At 44.4% G+C, this 20,382-nt stretch overlaps 1 protein-coding gene across 5 annotated transcripts in view; it reads right to left on the bottom strand.

The window, feature by feature from the left end:
• Window positions 1-20,382, bottom strand: part of sypl2a (synaptophysin-like 2a) — an 81,094-nt gene that overhangs the window by 46,928 nt on the left and 13,784 nt on the right. For 2 of the 5 annotated variants that reach the window (XM_061832642.1, XM_061832643.1), the window contains 5 exons: window positions 16,426-16,530; window positions 8,277-8,305; window positions 8,117-8,203; window positions 6,014-7,987; window positions 4,977-5,137 (listed from right to left, as the gene is read on the bottom strand). In XM_061832642.1, coding sequence (XP_061688626.1) covers window positions 4,977-5,137; window positions 6,014-6,209 — 357 coding nt within the window. In that variant the 5' untranslated portion in view covers window positions 6,210-7,987; window positions 8,117-8,203; window positions 8,277-8,305; window positions 16,426-16,530. Of the gene's footprint in view, window positions 1-2,699; window positions 2,775-2,998; window positions 3,741-4,976; window positions 5,138-6,013; window positions 7,988-8,116; window positions 8,204-8,276; window positions 8,306-16,425; window positions 16,531-20,382 lie in introns of those variants that run through there. The other 3 variants (XM_061832644.1, XM_061832645.1, XM_061832646.1) reach the window with 3 other exon arrangements.

The following is a 20,382-nucleotide window of genomic DNA, read 5'->3' as shown; positions in this document are numbered from 1 at the left end:
GTGTGGAGTTATACAATTTTGTGTCTGTTGTCTTTGGACAGCTCTTTGGTCTTGGCCATGTTACAAGTCTGAGTCTTACTGAATGTATGGTGTGGACAGCTCTCTTTATGCAGCTAACGACCTCACACCAGTGGATCTAATTCAGGATAATACATGGAGTGGAGGTGGACATGGCGAACGCTCCATCATTAAATTAGGATTTGTCAGCACGGTGAGGAGAACATAAGGAAGCATTGTTTGTTGTGTTTTTACAGCAAATGACAATTGATAGATGAGAGGGTTGCGTGTGTGTTACTGTAATTTGGGCACGGTAAGAAGCAAATAACAAGGCTCCACATCACCAATTCACGTCAATGTTAGCCCAGACAGTTGAGACTTGTTATCCATCCATTTTCTTAGCCGCTCATCCTCACAAGGGTCGCAGGAGTGGTAGAGCCTATTCCAGCAATCAACGGGCTGGAGGCAGGGCACACCCTGAACTGGTTGCCAGACAATCACAGGGCACATAGAGAGAGACAACAGTCACACTCACAATCACACCTAAGGGCAATTTGGAGTCCAATTAATGTCGGATGTTTTTGGGATGTTGGTGGAAACTGGTCCTACCACATCCCCAATGAAACTAAAGAAATCGGACCTCCCAGAGAAAACCCACGCAGGCAAGGGAAGAACATGCATACTCCACGCAGGCAGGGCCAGGACTGAACCCGTGTCTTTTCAGAACTCTGAGACCAAGGCTTTACAGCTGTCCCGGCGAAACTTGTCATTTAGGTCAAAATTTTACACGGCGGTACTACATCACAGGTGTCAAAATCAAGTCCCAGGGGGCAGATCCGCCCTGCCACATGATTTTATGTGGCCTGCGAAGGTAAATCTAGTCTGTCAACTTCCATGACTCTTGTGAAAATCTGTACCAAAGTTTCACATTGTCATATATCATAAATGATAACGTTGAGATCTTACAAGCATTTGTGTTACCAATCATGAATAGTTGAAAAACCCATTAACCTGGATTTCTGATTCCAAAACTAGCGCATGAATTTGGTGTGAATCCAACAGTGTATATCTGTATTATATTAAGTGTCTGAATAATTACATAAAATCTGTTAGTTCCTGACAAGAAAATGCCTCGTGATCCCGTGTAAGCTGTATATTAGCTTAACGGTCTGTTTTTCTTTTTTTTTCTGTTTTTCTTCTTCTGTAGTTAGCGCTATAAAGGTTTTCTGTGGCCCCACCTCTGCCCTTTTGTCCAGTCTTCCTTTGGGAGTGGTGGGTGACCATGTTTGTTAGTAGGTAATCCTGAACCATCCTAATGTTTCCATCCGTTTATTATTCATATTTTAATCTCAATGGCATTGCTATATCTTTCCATGTCACATAGTGGGTATAGGTCAGTAGAGTCACATATAAAACAGATATTTTTCTGACAGTTGAGGATTAAAGGCATAACGCTGTGACAAGTTGAACTGACTTCCGGGTTTCCACTCTCACCTATTTTCTTTTTGTAGGAGCTTGAACAAAAGTTTATATGGCTGTTTTTCTGTTATTCCGTCAGGTTTGTTTTGTTAAATTCGTTTTGCTTTTTATCGTCTTCCTCTGGGAGAGAGGCTCGATCAAACAGTCAAATGCTTATATGGAGGTTTTTCTGTTATTCAGTCAAAATAAAAAGGAGAGTGTCTCCAAAAAGGTCCTGGGGTCACATCTTCCTTGAAACCGACACAACACAGAAGACCATTGTGTAGTATGATGAGACAATTTATCATTTTTATAGTTTCACAGTCAAAACGGCCCTGGGAGGCACACCATAACTACAATCTGGCCCGCGATAAAAATGAGTCTGACACTCCTGTACTACATGTACTGAAAGTTATGGCACGGAAGTCATTGCATGACCGTATCAGGTCTCAAACAAACAGGAATCTGCTGGAAGCTAATTCAAAAGTATATATATATAAGAGACTATTTTACTTTCATTGTACTTTCATTATTCGATTAAATATGACCTTATACATTTAACAGATACTGTTGTCCATTTGCTAATCAGACAAGGATGTGTTGTGGAGCCGGTGATCTTTGTACGTAGAAAAGCGGCTGGCGCCATCCTCCTCTCCCAGGCATTACCTTGGAGACGAACGACACCAGATTAAGGAGCGGAAAGTTACCATCCCGGCCCAGGACCTGACTGCGAGGGGGGCAGCCACTTCCACCAAGGACCCGTACAGATAAAAACCCTGTGTTACCGGGCAGCCCTTGTCTTCTTCAGAAGACACACGTCTCGTGTGCAGCAGATGCCTAGATAAGACCCGGACGTCTGTATTGCACATTCCTTAGTAATAAATCCATTTGTTGTTAACTTTTTCTAATCATTGGTCATCTCTTCCTTGATCAACAAACACGCGTAGGGTCCAAACTCGCAAATCCCTACTATATATATATATATATATATAGAGAGAGAGAGAGAGAGAGAGAGAGAGAGAGAGAGAGAGAGAGAGAGAGAGAGAGAGAGAGAGAGAGAGAGAGAGAGAGAGAGAGAGAGAGAGAGAGAGAGAGAAGAGAGAGAGAGAGAGAGAGAGAGAGAGATCACAGTAAATGCTTTTATGCACTTGCATAAACCTTAAGAAGTTAGGTTGTTTACATGCCCTCCTTTTTTTGTTCCAACACTTGTACAAACAAAACCATAAGAAGTTATGTTTACGAACCCATTCGAGTACACGGATAAATCCAAGTGGTTCTTTCAGTGGTCCCAGGTCAAGAGAGAATCCGGACACCGTGGTCTGCGGAGATTTGACAAATTAGTAAAACGAATACGCAGAATTGAGTGAGTGATCAGGCTCTCATCAAATAGCAAACAGCTCTCATCACAGCATTGAAATATTTACCTCCGACTTCTTTTTAATCTAACAAGACCTAGCGCTTGTTAGCCAAACCCTTTTAGTAACAACATGCTTGCTACCTAATGACAGTTGACAAACTGCAGTAAAACAGCAAACTCACCTACCTGAATAGAGTCCATTGAGACGTGCAGCAGATAAAAAGTTTTTAAGACTGTGCTCTACTTGTCAATTTACAGAACCGATCAAATAAAGTTACGTCGTCTGAATAAAACTAAATCGCATTCAACAGAGACAACACTGGTACTGCAGTATGGGAAACGAACTTGCTGGATAGTGCATGCTGAAAAAAGAAACTCGAGTTCCTGACTGTCTGACAGGTTGCATAGATATTAATAGGTATATTCGACACGCCCCTTTTGGGCTGCCAGCTTTCGGCGACACTACGATAGGCGGATCAGAATCGTAAACACAATCTTTGTGTGTGGACGGTAAAACAATCAAAAGACCAAGTAAGGCAGTAGACGTACAATACTTGTACATTGCGCTGTATGCAATCGTAATTTTACGATAATGGAACTGGGAATAACATTTCTGTATCAAATAATATTATTGAGGGTTTTTTCCAATATCCTCTGTATTGTACGGAAACCTATTGCAGTCACTTGATTTAAAAAAAAGAAAAACAAAACAGTTTTTCTGAGTATTTTTTGAGGTCTTTGGTTTTTGAAAAAAATATATTTTTATGTTTTTCGGACTCCCACCCCCCACACACGCACACATTTTTGGGCCTATTTTTTCTGAGTTATTGGCACACATCAAAGACACTGTAGGGATTTGCAAAATTGGACCCTATGTTTGTTCACGAGTCGAGGAAGATATGACCAATGATTAGAAAAAGTTAACAGCAAATGGATTTATTACAAAGGAATGTGCAATACAGACGTCCGGGTCTTATCCAGGTATCTGCCGCACACAAGATCGTGTGTCTTCTGGCAGGATAGCCAAAGAAAAAGACAAAATCTGCCCGGTAACACAAGGTTTTTATATGTATGGGTCCATGTCTTTCGTCTCCACGGCAACAACTGGGAGAGGAGGATGGCGCCAGCCGCTTTTCTGCGTACAAAGATCAAGGACAACCACCAGCTCCACAACACATCCTTGTCTGATTAGCAATTGGACAACACTTTAAATGTATAAGGTCATATTTAAGCAAATAATGAAAGTGCAATAAAAGTAATATAGTCTTCATTCCCTCTCTTGATCTATGAAATAGATCACAAAAACAATCATGAAAATCACAAAAGTAACCCTTCAAGAAATATGGAAAGCATAAAACCCTCTCTAATCGTCCAAGGATACCTTTTAACAAGTGCATAGCCTCATGATTCAGAACACCCGTAACCTTTAAACCTGCAAGACAGTACTAGACAACTCAAAAACAGCAAAACATTTCTAAAAACATAATATCACTCAAAAAGTATCAGTAGAACAGAAGGGCAATGCAATCACGGGGCATGTCAACATCATGACAATCAGGAAGTGATGGAAGTCTAGTATCATTTTCAGTGGGAGCAATAGCAACAATAAAATCATCTTGAGGAGTGTGTCGGGGCGGGGGTCTAATGATGACATAATTACCGCGGCCATCAGCTGGGGCACCAGTCGTCTTCTCAATCAGACGGGTTAAAAGAGAACGAATACGAATAATGCAACAGCATCCACAAAGGGTGAGAATAGAGGTGAAGACAGCCAGAGAGATGAAGATTGATGAAATGACACCCTTCCATTTACCAAACACATTCCACAGTTATCCCACATCGACGTGTCAACACCAGAGTGTTCCTTCATTTTCTTCGTAAGGGTTCAAATTCCATCGATGGCCTTAGTGAGGCATCCACTGGTTGGGTTTATGCGGCAAACCCCTCCTTTCTTGGCCAATAGTGCATCTAATGTGATCCTATTTTGGAAAGTCATAACAGATGTAGCCTTAAGTTGCTCATGTACAGCTTCAAGTCCTTCAAGGGTGAAATTGCCCAAACGTTGCACAGTATAATGTATGTAATTGGTACGGTCAACATTTTCGTTAGGAGCAACGTGGAAAAGAGCGGAAATTATAGGTATATTTTAAAAACCAGTAAGCACCTGATCAGCCAGTTTATACTCGTCTGGAGCACCACGGGGGACGCTGATAGCGTCAATGTAGGTGGGGTCTTCAGCACCAAGCCAGATAGGCATGGACCTAGGTGAACAGAGTAATAGGCCAAGAGCTTCCTTGAAGTGTTCAGGACCAACCGCCAGATCATCTAGGGTGACAGGAACAACGGAACTAGGCAAAAGTAAATTTACTCATGCACATCTGCCCGTACTGTTGCGCGGGAGGCGGTCGAAGATACGGTCCCCTCTGCACCACCACCACACATCAATACGGTTGAGAGGTTGGAAGAAAGGTATTTCCTGGGTCTCAGCACACTGATCATCAGTTAATGGAAAATACAGGTGAAGGTTTGGCGCACCACAGCACGATTAAACACAAGTTTGTTCTTTTGGGCTAGTGTTACCGGGTGGGCAGTATCCCAAATTTTGCATTCATTTTTAGTCGGCACATCATTTTTCATAAGATCTAGAACACAGGTGGAGTTGACAGAAGAGGAAACAACACGTAACAAAGGTCTAGGTCCCATGCATACAACACAGACACTTGGGATTTTATTAGCCACTTGTTCTGCCATTAGTAACCAATTATTGTTTACTGCGCTCACGCCTGTCAAAACCCTAAACCACTCATGCACAGATAAGGCTTTGTTTATAATACAACTCTTCTCTGTGATAAATATTTTCCGGGGTGGGTTGTGCTAACAGCTGGCACTGATGTGGGTGTAGGTATGGGGTATTTATGAACGATTTCCCAGCTCAAAATACCAAGAACAACAATAAAACCAATAATAATGCCATAGATTCCTGCTCTCCCTCTCTTGGTCCGAAAAGCAATCGGACAATCTGTAGGACTCATGGTTAATAAAACAAGAACAAACAATAAAATAAAAGTGCAATTAAGAGTCTGTAGCAGGGCAAAGCATAGAATAATGAAACCACTTAGTTCCTCTTTCCTCCAAGCGACAGCCTTGGAGGTACGAGCAGTCACCTTGTGGGGGCCAGACAAACGGGTTCTGAAAACTTACGAGAGAGTCGTTTAAGGTAGACAGATGACCACTCAGGAAGATCAAGTGCAGGAGGTGGTGATGGAAGAGAGTCCTGGATCTCTAAGGAGAAATTAGAAGCAAAATAATGCAGTTGTGTCCAAAACAGTTTATGAGAAAACTTGGGAGACACAACGCCATCCTCCAGCGGCTGGAATGAGGAGGAAGGGCCAGGCATCAGATGACCTGGAAGAAGTTCATAAGGAGAGAAACCAATAGAACGAGACAATTTGTCTCACAGACATTAGAGCAAGGGGAAGCGCCTGAACCCAATTCATGCCAGAAGAAGTACACATTTTAGCCAGTTTTTCCTTCAACGTGCAATTCATATGTTCAACTGAGCCTTGACTGGCGGGGTGATGAACACAACCAAACTTGTGAGTTAACACTAACCACTTCTCGACAGTAGCTAGATGTGTGGATGTGAAATGTGTACCGTTGTCCGAGTGGATGAGACCGGGGAAACCGTACATTGGAATACAGTGGTTCACCAAAGCTTTCATTACCGACATGGCATCTTCGCGAGCGCAGGGGTACGGTTCAGGCCATCCGGAAAAGGTGTCAACAAAAACAAGAAGGTAGCGCTTACCTTGAAGAGGAGTGATCACGCCTGTGAAATCTATGACCAGTTCCGCAACGGGCCAGGAGGGTAGGTCGAATGAACCTGACAACGGTCTAAGTGTTCGACGAACATTGTGTAGCTGGCAAATATTACAGTCAGGACAGTGGACGTGACACATGTCAGACATTTTAGGATGCCACCACATGCAAAGTTTGGTTAGCATGGCTCTGGGGCCAATTACGAGCCATAGAGTGAGTTTTGGTCAAAATATGTTTTGTTCAGGAGAGGCGTTGTGCTGTATTTTAACCAATTCATTGTGAGACAGACGTTCAGGCAGGTCAGGAGAGGATTTGTCACATAATTGGAGAAGCATCTGTGGGACATAGCCCGCAGCCTGCTTGGCAGCCAAGTCGGCAGCATTGTTGCCAAGGGCTGTGGTAGAAGTGGATTTGGAGTGGCCAGGGACGTTGACGATAGCCACTGCCGAAGGTTTGGCCAAGGCTTTGTCTACTCATTGGATCAGTGTCAAATGTGCAATAGGGGTACCTTTAGCTGTTTTAAAATCATTCCGTTTACAGGCAGACAGGTCCAACACAGCAGCCGGGACAGCATAAGATGAGTCACAATAGACAGTGACAGATTGTCCGACCGCCACTTCCAGTGCAAGACAGAGTACGAGCACTTCCGCTGCCTGGGCTGAGGGGACAGATGTTAGTACGGAAGGGGAAACAGTTAAAAATTAATCTGAGTGCTGCTGCTCCACTACGGCCGCCGCCGCAGCCAAAGAGCCATTCCGCTTACGGTAACAGCAACAATCAATGAAAAGGACCCTGCCGTTAGTCAAAGGTTGGACAGAGTTCAGCAGTTTAGTTCGCGACAAACACGACTCTGCTGTTGGGGCTGCCAACAGGAGGTCATCAACATACATCAGGAGTTTACATCCGTCTGGGAGTTCTAGATCCTGCAGCAATGATTTCAAACATTGATTAAAATTCCAGGCGAATTTTTGAAGCCTTGTGGCAACCTGGTGTATTGCAAATTGTGTCCCTGATATTTGAATGCAAACAAGTGTCTACACTTGGGTGCGAGTGGGACACAGAAGAATGCATTTGCCAAATCAATCGCTATGAAGTATTTCAGGTGTGATGGTAGACAACATTGTGTGAGGGTCTGGTAGAGGTAACAATGGTGTGGTCTTTACATCGTTAACAGCTCTCAAATCATGCGCCATATGATAAGTGTTACCATCTGCTTTTAAAACTGGCCAGAGTGGTGTACACCACGAGGAGGTGGATGTTTTCAAGACTCCAGAATTCCACAGGCCAGTGAGAGTGTCCTCCATCCCCTGGTTAGCAGCTGCGGGTCAAGGATATTGAGGTCTGTAAAAAAGAGATCTGGAAAAACAGTGATTTTAATGTCTGGTGTCTTAGTACAATGTCCAACATCAAAGGGTCCAGAGGACCAAATTAATTTAGGCAGTTCGTTTAACATTGACTTGGTGTCGTCATAGTCAGAGTACTCACGTCCGTGTTCTCTAGTTAGGGTCTCGTGTTCAAATATGGTGATATTAGTTGTCAGAGGTGCGTCAGGAACAATGATGCAGTATGCATCTGTAGATTTGGAGATATGTACGTTAGGGAATGGTGTGTCCTCCCAGTCAGTCATTTGAGTCTGTCGTCTCACCATAGTTCCCAGCTGCCGGGCCTCGTGTCCTGGAGACAGAGCGAGTGAAAGGTGGGTTTACTGACTCTTCCTGCATTTTGAACCATTTTATTTGATCTGGTGAAAGAGAGCAGGATGCCGCTACACCCTCTCTTGCAGCGTATATATGTGTGGATGTAATGTTCCAAGCATCACCTTGTATGCATGCAAAGTTTTCCATGTATACTAGATCATGGTTGCGGTCGTAATATAGTGTGCAATGGTGTAGATCTAGTGGAGGCAGGTAAGCCCTAAGAGTGTTTAACCAGGGCTTCCACAACAGAAATTGATGTGTGAGACCAGGTTTGAGTTGTGTTTCTGGTTCAAGTCGGGCCCAATCAATGTCCACAGTTGGAGTTGGTTCACTCTCAGGTGTCATAAGCCATTGTCCAGAGTGGCAGACGGTGTCAGATGCCACTGGTATTTGTGGTGAAGGTACAAACGAATGGTGGAAGCTCTGTCCAGCCAAGATTGTTGGTAGGGGTTGAGTCCATTGCAGGCCCAGTTGAGTCCCTGAGAAGCCCATCAATTGCACAGTGTGTTGTGACAAAGTGTTTGGGAGCGAGACGTTGAGTGAGGAGTGTGTTGCCCCTGTGCCAACGAGAGTGTTAACATTCGCCCCGCAACAGAGATGGGGATCATGGCACCTGCATCGCCGGACCCCAGGCTTCCTGGGCAACCCCTAGCGGTACTGTCCAACCTGCTGCTGTCCATCCTGCTGCCAAGGTGGGCCGCCAAAGCTGTCATTTCTGCCTCTGCCTTGGCCCCCTTGCATTGGAGCTTGAGGTGGAGGAGCTGTAAGACAGTCTTTCATCCAATGATCGAGAGAACCACAACCAAAACACCCTTGATCACGTTGATGTTGCACTCTCCCCCGGCCCCTCCACACCTTCCTGCGTATCCACTCCGGCTATTACCCTAGAACCTTCCTGCCTGTCTAGGTGATTCTGTCTGCCAAAAAATTACGTCTGGTGTGGTTTTGGACCACTACGTCTTGCCTGTGCTACTTGTAATTTAAGAAGTTGTTTTTGGAGTTTAGTAATTTTATTATACCCTGTTGTTGGCTTAAATAAATTTTGAGGTGATGCACTAAGTGTCGCCTAAATCTAGGCTCATCTCCGGAGAGGAGGTCAGGGTCAGCTTTAAGAGTGGTGTCTACTGGTTCAGGGAGACCTGCCAGGGCACAGTCCTGAACATAGGCTCTTCCTAACCAGACTGTCCAGGGTGACCTCCAGTCGATTCAGTCCAAAGTTTATTAAACTTAGTCAAGTGCTCAAGTGGGTTGTTTAACATAGGGGAAATAAATGGGTGCGGCTGTAACAGGAGTGGGGAACCTCTCTCTGATAGCTGGGGCCAGACGCTCGAAGTGTGCGCTCAATAAGGTTCCATTAGGTACGTTAAGCATACCTGCAGTTGTCAAGATTTCTTGTTGTTCAATACTAGTGCATGATCTAGATGCTGCTTGTCTCCAGTCTCCCATGCAGAGTGTGTGCCCCTGTAAAGTTTCCACAAAACTAGACAGCCATGTATTACCACCAGAAGAGAGACGTGACAAGTTAGCAGTAAGACAATCAACATCTTTAAGATCAAACGGCTTGTATATTGGACCTGCCGGAGCCTCTATCATAGGCATCATTGTAAAGCAAAGCAAAGAAAATTTAATTGTATAGCGCATTTCATAGATGAGGTAACTCAATGTGCTTTACATGATTAAAGGCATTTGAAAAGAAAGAGATAAAACATTTAAAATGGGATGAAAACAATAAAAATGACAAACACAATATTTTAAAAAAGCAATCAAAACCGCAAACAGTGCAAGCAATCAAAAAGTGGATATATTCTATAAAGCCTGAGAAAAAAAGAGTTTTCAACCTTGTAGCATTTTGTTTGCTTGTTATGTAATATAATAATATTAATAATATAATAATATCCATCCATTTTCTTTACCGCTTATCCTCACAAGGGTTGCGGGGAGTGCTGGAGCCAATCTCAGCTGTCAACGGGCAGGAGGCGGGCACACCACGAAATGGTTGCCAGCCAATCGCAGGGCACAGAGAGACAGACAACAGTCGCACTCACAATCACACATAGGGGAAACCTTGAGTGTCCAACTAATGTGCGTTTTTGGGATCTGGGATGAAACCCACGCAGGCACGGGGAGAACATGCAAACTCCACACAGGCAGGTCCGTGATTGAACCCGGGAACTGTGAGATTTACCAGCTGCGCCACCGTGCTGCCATAATAATAATAATAATAATAATAATAATAATATAATAGTCATCGTGTTATTTCCAATGCGAGAGGACTCTTCACATCAAATCAACAAGACAGTTTTCACTAACCCCCCCTTTAGCGCCTCTCGCTTCCTCTGTGTCTGTGTGTGTGTGTGATGTACTTACGTGTGATTCAGGGCACGTGCGTGTGTGCGTGTTCGCCGTGCCTACTTTCTCATTTTTGCAGTCCTTCACTCGCGTCCACATCTCAAATCCAACTTTTCTCAGCTCCATCTTCTTTTCCTCATGGGCTCCTTGATGCCCTCAACATCACATGCCACCTTACCGGCCATCTCGGGTAGTTTCCTGGTCCCGTTCCAACGTCCGTCTCCCCCGCATTGGGCGAAGAGAGTGTTGGATACAGGGGCGCGCTCGGCGCCGGTCTGGGAGTAACTGTACCGTCTTCTTTGCTTACTTTGCCTTCGTTTCATTCTTCATTAAATGCGCAGTGCGCCTTTCTCTTTTCACCTCTTTAAATTCCATGAGGCCTTATTTAATCTCTCTTACATCTTTCATAGTCTTTTACATTTATATTTATATTATATTTACATAGTCTCTGTCAATTTCCTATAACTTCATCGTCAGTTTGTCCCAATCGCGAATTTTCCCCAAGTTGTGCTTTTGCCATTATTTTAATCCACGCTTCCTTTCTTTATCTTGTTTCTTTTTGTCAACATTAGCCATCATTTGCTGCTCAATTGCAATGTACATTTCATCATTAGTTGGATTATATTCAGCACATTCATGATCAAATTCACCATCCATGATTAGTTCTTTAATTTAGTGGTCTTCGACTAAACCCAACCGAATTCCTATCGCACAACAAATTAGCCTATTCTATTCGTTTTTTCGTACCCCACCTTGTGACGTCCCAGGCTCAAACCAACGACAAACCCTCTGTTTTTAAGGGATCCCATCCCCCTTAGGTGAAACAGGTAAACCTCACAGTGCAATTGTACGTCTACAATATACGTCAGCTACGACGGGAAATACAACTTCTCTTTATCTCTTATTCTCAATAACTCATATGAGGCATGAACAATCTAATACCAATGACTTCTCAAATTTAGGCAACATGTTAGGTTCAATATGCAGAATTTGACAGGAAACAGGCTTCTGCTTACCTTTGGTTTTGGTTGCGACCTGGAGAAGTCAGAAGTACAAACGACCACCCTCGACTTGTCCGTGTAACACTCCTGTGTTTCTCATATGTCTCTCTTTATCTCATCTGTGGATGGCCAATGCTCATCTACCTCCCTCGACTTACGGTCGGGGTCACCGAATTGTAGGGATTTGTGAGTTTGGACCCTACGTGTGTTCACGAGTCGAGGAAGATATGATCAATGATTAGAAAAAGTTAACAGCAAATGGATTTATTACAAAGGAATTGCAATACAAACGTCCGGGTCTTATCTAGATATCTGCCGCACATGAGATGTGTGTCTTCTGGCAGGATACCCAAAAAAGAAGACAAAAGCAGCCCGGTAACACAAGGTTTTTCTATGTATGGGTCCATGTCGTTCGTCTCCATTATACTCCCCGCGACCCTTGTGAGGATAAGCGGCTAACGGTCCTCAGAAATGTAAGTCCATTGCTCTCACCATTCACCATGCCGCCTATTTATTTATCCATCCATCCATTTTCTGAGTAGCTAATCCCCACGAGGGTCACAGGAGTGCCTGAGCCTATCCCAGCTATCATCGGGCATGAGTAGTATGTGTTTGCCAATGAAGAAGGGCCTCGACCTTGCGCTGATCCATGCGCATTTCACCCTCCACCAAGAATAAGCCCAAGAATGATATGCATGGTTGATGGAACTCACATTTTTCCAGGGTTCAAAGGCTGTTGCAATGAGGGGGAGAGGGTACCTGTTCTTTATCAGATTGTTGTTTAGTGCTTGATAGTGGATGCAGGGCCGTAGGGTTTTATCATTCTTTTCCATGATGAAGAAGCCTGCCTCGGCTGGTAACGACAAGGGCTGGATAAGTCCTGCAGCCAGCGACTCCTCCACATATTGCCTCATGGCTTGATGTTCCGGACCTGAAAGACAATATAGTCTCCTACGAGAGGGTGAGCAGAGGGGCAAGTCAATTGCGCAGTCATATGGTCTGTGAGGAGGAAGTGACTTGGCCTTGCATTTGGAAAACACCTGCTTATGGTCATAGTAACAGGATGGCACTAAGGACAAGTCCAGTTCAGCCAACAAGGTCCGAGAGTTCCCCAGAACATGATCTTCCCACCCCCGTCCTCTGGGATGAACAGCACGTAAGTGCGCACTTCGCTCCTCAAGACCTGATTTGACTGGTTGACCAGTCGATATGGGGGTTATGCAGTCCCCCCCCCCCCAGATAATATCATGCTTCTTCGTGTCGAAGACATGAAAACGAATGCATTCAGAATGTGAATCCAGCAATGTCAACATGAGAGTCTGAGTGCGGTAGGTTATTTTGCCGAGGAAACTGACATCAGCTGCATATGCGTTAATGGGGTGCTGTACCTCAAATGTCCTCAGACCCATGCTTAGGACAAGATCTTAATTTAGAAGATTGGCATCCGAACCTGTGTCAATAAATACCGTCGCCACGAATGGCTGTCCTCCTGAACATAGGGTTACCAGAGGAAGTGCTTGGATAGGGCTGTCTTGAATGCGGTTGAGACTCACCGTAGTCGGGGTTTGGTATGAGGTTCCCACTGCTTTGACCGTGCAGCAGGTCACAGTGTGAAGCATACTTCCTCCATTTGCCGGCATAGACATTCCTCGGATGACAGGCAGAGGCGGCCTAGCTGCATGGGCTCCTCTGCATTGGCAGATGCACTTTCAGGAACGTCGGTGTCCCTGAAGCGTGAGAGCAGATTCCTCCGCTGGGCATGTCCTGCTCCCGACCCATGAGCTTCTTGTCAATTTTCAATATGAGAGCAATGAGGTAGTCTAGGTCTGTTGGCAAGTCCATTAGGATCAACTGATCTTTTATTGTGGGGAACAGCCTTTGAAAGAAGGCATCGAAGAGCGCCCTGTCGTTCCGCTGGCTTTCGGCTGCTCGAATGTGGAACTCAATGGTGTAGTCAGAGACCTTGCGCTTGCCTTGCGGCAGTGTGATCAAAGAGTTTGCTGCCTCGCATTCGAGGTCGCATATTGGAACACTTGTGCCATGGACTTCATGAAGGATGCCCTTGTCCAGCACGTGTTCGCATTGCAGCTCCACTCTGCGGTCATCCACGCTTCCGCGTGTCCCATCAGGTGGGAAATGACGAAAGCGACATTGGCTTTGTCAGAGGGAAAGGCGGATGCCTGTAGCTCGAAGTGGAGCTCGCACTGTGTGATGAAAGGCTTGATATTACCGGAGTCCCCTGAGAAATACTCCGGATGGGAGACCAGTGAGCAGCCGCTTGTATGTGCGGTGGGGACCGGCAAAGGGGCTGACTCATGGAGATGCGAGGATTCTGCGGCTTCTTCCGGCCCGCTTGGGGAGGATTTGAGCAGGGAATTAAGCCGGGCCATTACCTGCCGCAAAATGTTGCCCTGCAGCTCCAGCTGGCGACCAAACGTCAGGAAATGAAGAGTTTGTTTTCAAAACGAGACATAGGCATTTTTTTCAGATTTACGAAACTCGCGCCAAAATTATCCAGCTCCGAATGGATAATTTTGGCGCGAGTTTCGTAAATCTGAAAAAAATGGCTATGTCTCGTTTTGAAAACAAACTCTTCAAATGTTCTTCATGTTGGGCGAGGCGAAGCCCTTGAGCCTGGAGAACTTCGCACAGTGGATCGGAGTTGGCTGGGTCCATGTCGTGGCCAGATCGTTCTGTCATGACCAGAAAACAAGGCTGAACCCAATATTCACAACTCACAAGACAAGCTACAGTTTGGGGAATGTATTGATTCAGTTCAAGGTCTGTACACAGGCAGCCAATCCAAAAGTGCAACAGAGTCGGAATCATTAGGCAAAAAGGCAGGGTCATCAACGAGGCAAGGTCTGGTACATGGAGGATCAAAGACAAGAGCATAGAATTGCGGGATCATGACATGAGAGTACAACAATCTGGTAAGAACCAGATCGCACGCGTGGCAAAATATCAGAACCGTAATTTGCGAAACAAGCAGGTGGCCGCATCTGCTCATCGGAGCAGGTGCGCACCAGGTCGAGGAAAGACACGCTAATGATAGTATGAACCTGTCCCAAACTCTAAAAGACTCAGACTTGTTTTGTGGTGACATCCTGAACAAAAGTATCATTCACTTCACGTCTGGAAATAATGGAGGTAAGAACCACAACCCCCCTCGTCCAAATTGTCTACCTACTTCCACGCTGCACTTCACAAAAAGAAGTAGAATACCACACTGTGGGTTAGTTTTTGGTGTGTTAATAATAATTAGACATGAGTGTCAAGAGCTCACTCTAGGCAATATTCAAAACCTAAAAGTGTATGGAATGTCAATTTTTTAAGAAAAATTATCTGATCTACACAAAAATATATGTTCTACTGCACCATAAAATGGATATCTTGTTTGATGTTTTTACCGAAAAATATAAGTATTTATTAATTCAAGTCCACAATCTTTGACCTGGTTTCCTGTACCTGAAAAACGTCTCCTTTCCTATGGCTTACATCTGACGTCGCAGCTAGGAGACCTGGTGTTGTGGGACTAGCCTATAGTCGGAGCAGTGCCTGTTGACGCCGAAGGAAAACCGATTTGTTTCAAGATTTCCTCAGTGATTGTTAGCTAAAAACCAATCGGTAAAAAAGGTGAAGACGTGTGTGGTTCAGTTTTGTAGCAATTCAAATTATTGTTGTCACAGTTTACATTATTTTCCCAAAGACCCAAGCCTCAGAAAACAGTGGGTATGGTTTGTGCAAACGAAGAGAGCTCATTTTTCCAAACCCGGTCAGCAGTCTGTCATATGAAGTGAACATTTCACCCCAGACTCTGTTACTGACGGACTCATCTCTGAGATTTTAAATGTAAAAAAAAAACTGTTAAAACCTGGATCAGTTCCTACCATATGGCCAGTTCCAAAATCTGAACAGATCGGTGTTGCTAAATGGACCGAACGCAAACTTGGATTAGATGCTGAGCCTGGACATGGTCCGACAAGCTCAGCCCCCCACAAAAAGTACCAAAACTGCGAATAGCTTTTGTTAAAAGACAAGTTACAGAGGTATGTTGATCATCTTTTATGTCCTGAAAACTTTGAACACTGTTGACATGGTTGAATGAAAGCTGCATATGTGATTCTTAGCGAAAAATATTGAATTACTGCAAATCGTTTGACCATTCTCAACTCGAAAAACAAGATAACATTGTGTACAAATGGCAATACGGTGGATCAGCTGCAAAGCGTTGGCCTCACAGTGTTGAGAACCCGTGTTCAATCCCAGCCCTCCCAGTGTGGAGTTTGCATGTTCTCCCCATGCTTGCTTAGGTTTTCTCCGGGCACTTCGGTTTTCTCCCACATCCAATAACATGCAACATTAATTGGATACTCTAAATTGCCCCTAGGTGTGATTGTGAGTGCGTCTGTTTGTCTGTATGTGCCCTGCGATTGGCTGGCAACCAGTTCAGGGTGTACCCTGCTCCTCCACCACTCCCGCGACCCTTGTTAGGATAAGTGGCTACGAAAATGGATAGATGAATACAAACCTTTCATTTCTTTATTCATGCAATGTTTTTCATTTAAATAAAATACTACATAACATTAAAACAAGCAGAATTACATACTAATTACTCACAGAATAGGAAACCTGTTTTCAACTTATAAATAATTTGTGCACCATGAAATAGAATGAAATAAACCTGTGCTTTATAATTTTTTTCTCATTCTATAAACTTTGAACCTTATTTGTTTATGTTACTTACAGATGTTGCTGGAACAATCTTCTGCACAAGAGGTTGACATCGATCCAGAAGATCCTGAATCTCCATCTTTGGTACATTCCAAAAGTTGCCAGACTGATGAAGTGCCTGTCGATGAGAAACAAGGAACACATATCTTTCCGACAGCAGAGAGAATACTGCAACATGTAATTCAACTTCAGGTGGCCTCAAGATGCTCATATTGACAGACCAAATAACAATAATAATAATGAAAATGTTATGAGAGAAACGTATTTGTACACAATGTAAGCATACAGTTCAATATAAATGTGATGATTTTAGTTCTGTGGTGTATGTTTACTTCATAAACATATACATCAACATTTACATAAAGACAAAACAACAAAATTCTGAATGTAGACCATCTAAATCACGTGTCCTCTTGGCCATCTGCCACAAATCTGACACACACAGCAAGATGGAAGTGGCACATGTTTTTTTCTACCTATAATTCCCCAACACCATCTCACAAGCTGTCTTTAAGCAGTATACACCTGAAAATGAGAAAATGTACTCATATGACAATTTTCCAGAATGGGAGTTTGTTTGAACAAGCATTGATTGAACAAATGCTGCTTTTAGCAGGATGAATAATAATGTAAACAATTCTGTATTTAAAAAAATCGGAATGTAAATGGCAAAAAGCTGGGCTGATTTGGAGAAATATTAATATTAATAATTTTTCAAATAGCGCTTATTCGTGTTGTAGAAAATCCAGTCACTGCCGATACTGTTGCCTGAATTGGAGATCGGCAACATCATGAACTCATGAGTTCAGATAGCTGGCAATAAATCCTGGGTGCACGGCAGTGGAAAGTCTAGATAATCTGCCATTTTCTGGTGAATATGTTGACTCTCATGGCAACAACAACTTTCTTCTGTTGTGTCCATGGGTATGGAGCATTTAAATGCAAACCTGTGGATATAAAAAAAAAGTCTGTTCACATTCACAAACTTCTACAGCTCAGAGACCCATATCGGGCCAGTACACAGAACCCTCGACCTCATTTACATTTCTATTTAAGCATCGAGTGACCAAACAAAACCACAAGATACCGGTTTACAGCTTTCATTATAAAGTTTAGCGGTTTTGATGAGTAAAATTCTTTCGGAAGTGGAAGTTGAAACACCTGCTGAAAGGGGAATCTGACAGACGTTTTCAGCAGACCCTCACAATATGTTTGGGCCTGCCATGTCAGACCGGCATCTTCTCCCACCACCGCAGCTAACTCACCACCAGCTGGTGATCAGTTGACCGCCCCGCCCGTCTCTTCACCTGAGTGTCCAAGGCATGCAGCCGCAAGTCCGTTGACTAAAACCACAAAGTCGATCATCAAACTGTGACCTAGTATCCTGGTGGCAAGTGCACATGTGAACACCCTTATGCCTGAACATGGTGTTTGTTATGGCGAATCCGTGATGAGGACTGAAGTCTAGAAACATGACACCACTCGGGTTATGATCAGGTGGGGGTTGGATGGGAGGGCATTCTACCCAGATATACCCTTCCAGGTTTCACTCTCATTGCCCACATGAGCACTGAAGTCCCCCAGCAGAACAATGGAGTCCCAAGAGGGAGCGTTCTCCAGTAATCCTGTAATAAGTATACCCACACCTGCTGTAATTACTTAAACGTAAATTGTATCTGAAATGAATGAAATCCAATATTTGTCGTTTTATTTAAAACAGTTAAGCCTCGTATCATGCAGATGTTTAAACTGGCACTCATTTGTACCACATATTGGCTGGTTAAATATTGCATCAATCAATCAATCAATCAATCAATCAATCAATCAATACCGGTAATGTCATTATATGAGTTCATACAATGAAATAATGAGCGCTTCTCCACAATGTTCTAACATGTATAAAATAGAATGAAATAGAAGAACATCTTATCAAATGTGATCACTATTGAGAACTGCAGGAAGTTGTTCACCTCTGGAACATTCACAGAATTGGCACATGTAGAAGTGCTGCATATCCAGGTGGGTGCCCAGTGAGGATGTACACTCTACCTTAACTTTTGGAGCCAGAGTACTTGAAAGAGGTATTTTAAGAAAAGATAGAGGTCTGCAGAGGGGAATGCCTTCAGAGAGCACCGTACCCCTGTGATGATACAGTTTAATATCTGTTATCTTGCCATGGGAGCAGCAGTAATAGAATCGGCAGGCATAAGAGGCAGGTCAGGAGAACGGTGGGAGTTGGTACACAAGGCAGCAAGAACATGAACAGGGAGTTGCGAGAATGTGACATGAGACAACGATCTGGCAAAGGCCAGACCGTACCCATAGCCCAGGAAAGGCCAGACCGTACCCATAGTCCAGGATGGGAGGCATGGAAGTCACTAATGAGAGAGGGGTCGATCCATGACCATTCTTTGGGACCACAGCCATCCCAGTCCACCAGGTATTGGATCCCCCTTCTCCGACGGCGAGCTGACAGGAGCCGGCGCGGAGCATAGACCGAGCCCCCGTCGACCGTGCAGGGAGGAGGCAGGCCGCACCAACGAAGACAACCAAGCCGGCTTGAGTAGACTAACGTGGAAGGCTGGATGGACTCGCATCAATCTCGGGAGCTTCAATTTTACCGTGACCAGGCTGATCGCCTTAGTGATTGGAAAGGGACCAACGAACCTGGGAGCAAGCTTGAGAGATTCCATTCGGAGCAGGAGGTCTTTCCCCAACAGCCAGGTGCGCTGTCCCACCTTGTAATTTGGCGCCCTCACCCTCTTGTGGTCTGCCACAGCCTTATAGGTACGCCCCATGCGTAGAAGCATCCTCTGGGCCGCTCCCAGGTCCGCTTACAGCGTCTTACCATGGCCAACATTGACGGCACCAGTAAGTCGGCGTCTACAGATGGGAAGGGGTGGGGGTAACCATGCACCACATGGAAAGGTGACATACTTGTGGATTTCGAGGAGAGGGAGTTGTGCGCATACTCCACCCAGTTTAGCTGCCGGATCCATGAGCTAGGGTCGCAAGTGGCCAGGCATCGGAGACCAGTTTCCAGGTCATTCGGTCTGGCCGTTGCACTCTGGGTGATGACCCGAGGACAGACTTGCAGTGGCCCCGATGAGTGACCAAAACGCCTTCTGAAAGCAGGAGATGAATTGGGGGCCCCTGTCAGACACCATGTCGGTGGGTAAGCCATGATACCGGAACACCACGTCCATCAGGAGCTCGGCTGACTGCTTGGCGGAGGGGATTTTCATCAGCAGGATGAATTGAACCATCTTAGAAAACCGGTCCACCACTAAAAGAACGGCGGTGTGACCTTGTGAAGCCGGGAGACCAATCACGGAATCCAAGGCAATGTGGGACCATGGGCGTTGAGGAACGGGCAGAGGGCGTTAGGGTGAATCTGGTCCCCCTTGATTTTGAAAACTTGAGTCTTTTGAACTGAACTTTTTTTCTAGCGTGAGGCTTGATATTAAAAGTGAAATGGTGAAATTCGGATGAAATATTTCAATGTTTAGGGGTTCCTCATCGCGATGGAAATCTCAACATTGCATCAGTCAAGTTGACACATTAAAGCCTACATTTCTACTCGCATCAGTGGACTGCAAGCAATAAAATATCAGTGATTTCATAAAAAAACAGTGAAAAGGAAAGATTAAAATGTATTCATAAAATATTCATTCAAATGAACATCCGTCATTCAAAACATACATCCTGAAATGTACCTGCAGAACGCTGCAATAGTAAAATGTTTGTCTACAGTCTACAATTGCAAATACAAATTTTCAATTTCGGTTTTCATTTTCTTCCGTTGGTTTGGTACAGGCTTTCCTGTCATTTTCCACAACTTGCAAAATATTTTGGTAGTTTTTTTCTATTTTAGCGGATTTTAGAAATTCGTTTTACACCACTCTCGACGCTGTCATTAGTCACCCTCAGGTTTCAGACGACAGATTGATGTTTTCGATAGTTTTCCATT

Source organism: Syngnathoides biaculeatus, chromosome 10 (assembly GCF_019802595.1).
Source record: "Syngnathoides biaculeatus isolate LvHL_M chromosome 10, ASM1980259v1, whole genome shotgun sequence".
NCBI lineage: Eukaryota > Metazoa > Chordata > Actinopteri > Syngnathiformes > Syngnathidae > Syngnathoides > Syngnathoides biaculeatus.
The sequence above is the reverse complement of the archived record's forward strand: the minus strand, read 5'-3'. Positions and strand labels throughout refer to the sequence as shown.